We start from the raw sequence: 4,304 nt of genomic DNA on the forward strand, positions 1-4,304 counted from the left end.
GGCATGTGTGGGTTGCGACCCTTTGGGGGTCGAATGACCCTTTCACAGGAGTCGTCTAAGACCGTCGGAAAACACATATATAATTACATATTGTTTTTGTGATTAATCACTATGCTTTATGTTCAATTTGTAACAATGAAAATACATCCTGCATATCAGATATTTACGTTACGATTCATAACAGTAGCAACATTACAGTTATGAAGTAGCAACGAAAATAATTTTATGGTTGGCTCACAACATGAGGAACTGTATTAAAGGGTCACAGCATTAGGAAGGTTGAGAACCACTGCTCTAAGGGATCACAGTGGCATATCTCATCTATACCTGGAGGTCCCAAAAGAGGATAAGCGAAAATGTGTTATGGACTGGAGTTTGGTCATTCTACTTGGTAACTCGAATGTAAGCTCTTTTGGAGAAAGACAAAGGATGAGAGGAGGCAAGAAATGGGGAAGAAAGGTCTTTTCTCTGCCGTCACTCATGCGTTGGCACCTTATGTTTATAGTGCTTCATCACGGTGTCAGATCAAAAGGCTGCATCTTTAGCCTGGCCACAGTGGCTCACTGGTTGAATGTCAACCTATGAACCAGAAGGTCATGGTTCGATTCCCAGTTGGGGCACATGCCTGGATTTTGAGCTCGATCCCTAGGAGGGGCCATGCAGGAAGCAGTCAGTCAATGATTCTCATCGTTGATGTTTCTATCTTTCTCTCCATCTCTGAAATCAATAAAAAATTATATATATATCTTCCAGATGACCTTCTGGACAAAGCCAGGGCGCCAGGGCCCACCAAGGTAGCTGTGGCTGCGAGAGCCAAAACTCTTGCACGAATTTCCTACATTGGGCCTCTAGTGTGTGTGTGTATGTGTATATATTCAAAAGGGTTTCACATTGTTTTTCCTTAAATCTTATTAGTTCCTCGTTCACTTGTCTCATCTTGAAATAAGACTTGGACCAGTTGGATTTGTAGGTGACCTCCATACTTAATTCAGTGGGTTCAGAAGTGTGCCTATTTTGATATGCAAATAGGTACTGAAGAGAAGGTGCTGATTGGGATTGTAAAACACACAATATGATCATCTGTAGCAAGAGGTAGCAGTATGATTTGTTTGGAAGATAATTGAGTCATTTTCATTTCTTGAATACCTTTGCAACTAAATCGTTGTTACTTAAAGTATCACTTAATGCCAGTCACCTGCCTCTAGTCATTTAGTTCCACTTACATCATTCTTGAAAGGCGTACAATCAGGTCAACACTTCTTCCATTACTTCCCTGAACTGACTTTTTCTCTCTGCTTTCCTACAACAGGTTGCGGATCAAGCTTAACCGAGAAGGTCATAGGTTGACTAACGCTGACCGGAACTACAACCAGAGAAGGGTCTTCCGCCTGCCCAGCTGGGCCCCTATTGAGCGCTCATAACTCGGCTTCCTTTGTTGCCTGTGCAGAAAATTATTGCTTGGAGCATCTGTATAGAAAATTTTCTCTGTTGAAGTTTTTTTTTCCTTTCTTTTCTTTTTTTCTTTTTTCTTTTTTTTGCACATGGAGGACAATAGTAAGGAGGGCACCACAGGCTCATAAGACCAGAGGCCGCAGGAAGATCTTTCTAGCGTGGGCCTTTGGGACTTTTCCTCTGGTTGGATTTCTGGACTTCGACAGATCCCATCCAATCATTTTGCTTTTGCTTTTTTTTCTTCTTCTTCATCTTTTTCTTTTGCTCAGCACATTGTATTTCATTTCTGGACTTCAGAAATGGGCCTGCAGACCACACAGTGGCCCAGCCATGGGGCCTTCCTCCTGAAATCTTGGCTTCTCATTTCCCTGGGGCTCTACTCGCAAGTGTCCAAACTCCTGGCGTGCCCCAGCGTGTGCCGCTGCGACCGGAACTTCGTCTACTGCAACGAGCGCAGCTTGACCTCAGTGCCTCTTGGGATCCCGGAGGGCGTAACCGTACTCTACCTCCACAACAACCAAATCAATAACGCGGGGTTCCCTGCAGAACTGCACAACGTCCAGTCGGTGCACACGGTCTACCTGTACGGCAACCAACTGGATGAGTTCCCCATGAACCTGCCCAAGAACGTCCGCGTCCTCCACTTGCAGGAGAACAACATTCAGACCATCTCACGGGTGGCTCTCGCCCAGCTCCTGAAGCTGGAAGAGCTCCACCTGGATGACAACTCCATCTCCACGGTGGGGGTGGAAGACGGGGCCTTCCGGGAGGCCATCAGCCTCAAGCTGCTGTTCCTCTCCAAGAACCACCTGAGCAGCGTCCCCGTCGGGCTCCCCGTGGACTTGCAGGAGCTGCGAGTGGATGAGAACCGGATCGCTGTCATCTCAGACATGGCCTTTCAGAACCTCACGAGCTTGGAGCGCCTCATTGTGGACGGGAACCTCCTGACCAACAAGGGCATCGCCGAGGGCACCTTCAGCCATCTCACCAAGCTCAAGGAGTTCTCCATGGTGAGGAACTCGCTCTCCCACCCCCCGCCCGATCTCCCAGGGACGCATCTGCTCCGGCTGTATCTGCAGGACAACCAGATCAACCACATCCCCCTGACCGCCTTCGCCAACCTCCGCAAGCTGGAGCGCCTGGACATCTCCAACAACCAGCTGCGCGCGTTGACCCAAGGGGTCTTCGACAACCTCGCCAACCTGAAGCAGCTGACGGCGCGGAATAACCCGTGGTTCTGTGACTGCAGCATTAAGTGGGTCACCGAGTGGCTCAAATACATCCCTTCCTCCCTCAACGTGCGCGGCTTCATGTGCCAGGGCCCCGAGCAGGTCCGGGGGATGGCCGTCAGGGAGCTGAATATGAATCTTCTGTCGTGCCCCACCACGACCCCGGGCCTGCCTGTCTTCACCCCAGCGCCCAGCACCGCGGCTCCGACCACTGAGCCGCCCACTCCCGCTGTCCCCACCCCTGGCAAAAGCTACCCGCCTCCGACTCCGACCACCTCCAGACTCCCCACGATCCCCGACTGGGATGGCAGAGAAAGAGGGACCCCGCCCCTTGCGGAGCGGATCCAGCTGTCCGTGCATTTTGTGAACGACACTTCCATTCAAGTCAGCTGGCTGTCTCTGTTCGCGGTGATGGCCTACAAACTCACGTGGGTGAAAATGGGCCACAGTTTAGTCGGGGGCATCGTTCAGGAGCGCATCGTCAGTGGGGAGAAGCAGCATCTGAGCCTGGTCAACTTGGAGCCCCGATCCACCTACCGGATCTGCCTGGTGCCCCTGGATGCTTTTAACTACCGGGCCGTGGAGGACACCGTTTGCTCGGAGGTCACCACCCTCGCCTCGTATTTGAACAACGGCAGCAACACTGCCTCCAGCCACGAGCAGACGACGCCCCACAGCCTGGGCTCCCCGTTCCTGCTGGCGGGCCTGATCGGGGGCGCCGTGATCTTTGTGCTCGTGGTCTTGCTCAGCGTGTTTTGCTGGCACATGCACAAAAAGGGGCGCTACACGTCCCAGAAGTGGAAATACAACCGCGGCCGGCGGAAAGATGACTACTGCGAGGCGGGCACCAAGAAGGACAACTCCATCCTGGAGATGACGGAAACCAGCTTTCAGATCGTCTCCTTAAATAACGATCAGCTCCTTAAAGGAGATTTCAGACTGCAGCCCATTTACACCCCAAACGGGGGCATTAATTACACAGACTGCCACATCCCCAACAACATGCGATACTGCAACAGCAGTGTGCCAGACCTGGAGCACTGCCACACGTGACGGCCCGGGGCCAGCGTCACGCCGGCGCCCGGGGACACTCCCGGGAACACACACGTGTGCGCGCATAGAGACACGCAGATTACATTTGATAAATGTTACTCAGATGCATTTGTGCATTTGAATACTCTGTAATTTATACGGTGTACTATATAATGGGATTTAAAAAAAGTGCTATCTTTTCTATTTCAAGTTAATTACAGACGGTTTTGTAACTCTTTGCTTTTTAAAATCTTACAAAATATATATATAGTTGCTGAAGTACTGTACAGGGTTGTACAAAGAGAACCCAACGCCAAGGCGAGAGAACCGGTGATTCTTCCTTCCGATGCACATTCACCACTTTGCTGTTGACGCTGTCAGGATCCATTCCTTTTCCTAGAGCTGGTGGTCAGATGAAAGGGGCCATGAAAATGGACTCATCGGGGTAGGAGAAATAATAGGGGTCAAACAAAGGATGACCCAAATATCTTCATGCTATTTCTATACTTCCTGGTCTGGAAGAAAAGTTAAAAAAAAATGCCAAAATCTAAGAAAGGAGGTAGTTACCCTGATTTGACCCAAAGAAGAAAA

General features: G+C 50.1%; 1 protein-coding gene across 2 annotated transcripts in view; it reads left to right on the forward strand.

The window, feature by feature from the left end:
- Nucleotides 1–4,291, forward strand: part of FLRT2 (fibronectin leucine rich transmembrane protein 2) — a 115,922-nt gene extending 111,631 nt beyond the window's left edge. For both annotated transcript variants that reach the window (XM_006767164.2, XM_015566153.1), the window contains exon 2: nt 1,310–4,291. In XM_006767164.2, coding sequence (XP_006767227.1) covers nt 1,752–3,734 — 1,983 coding nt within the window. In that variant the 5' untranslated portion in view covers nt 1,310–1,751 and the 3' untranslated portion in view covers nt 3,735–4,291. The remainder of the gene's footprint in view (nt 1–1,309) is intronic.
- Nucleotides 4,292–4,304: the final 13 nt, after the last annotated feature.

The sequence above is a fragment of the Myotis davidii genome, unplaced genomic scaffold, assembly GCF_000327345.1.
Source record: "Myotis davidii unplaced genomic scaffold, ASM32734v1 scaffold442, whole genome shotgun sequence".
NCBI lineage: Eukaryota > Metazoa > Chordata > Mammalia > Chiroptera > Vespertilionidae > Myotis > Myotis davidii.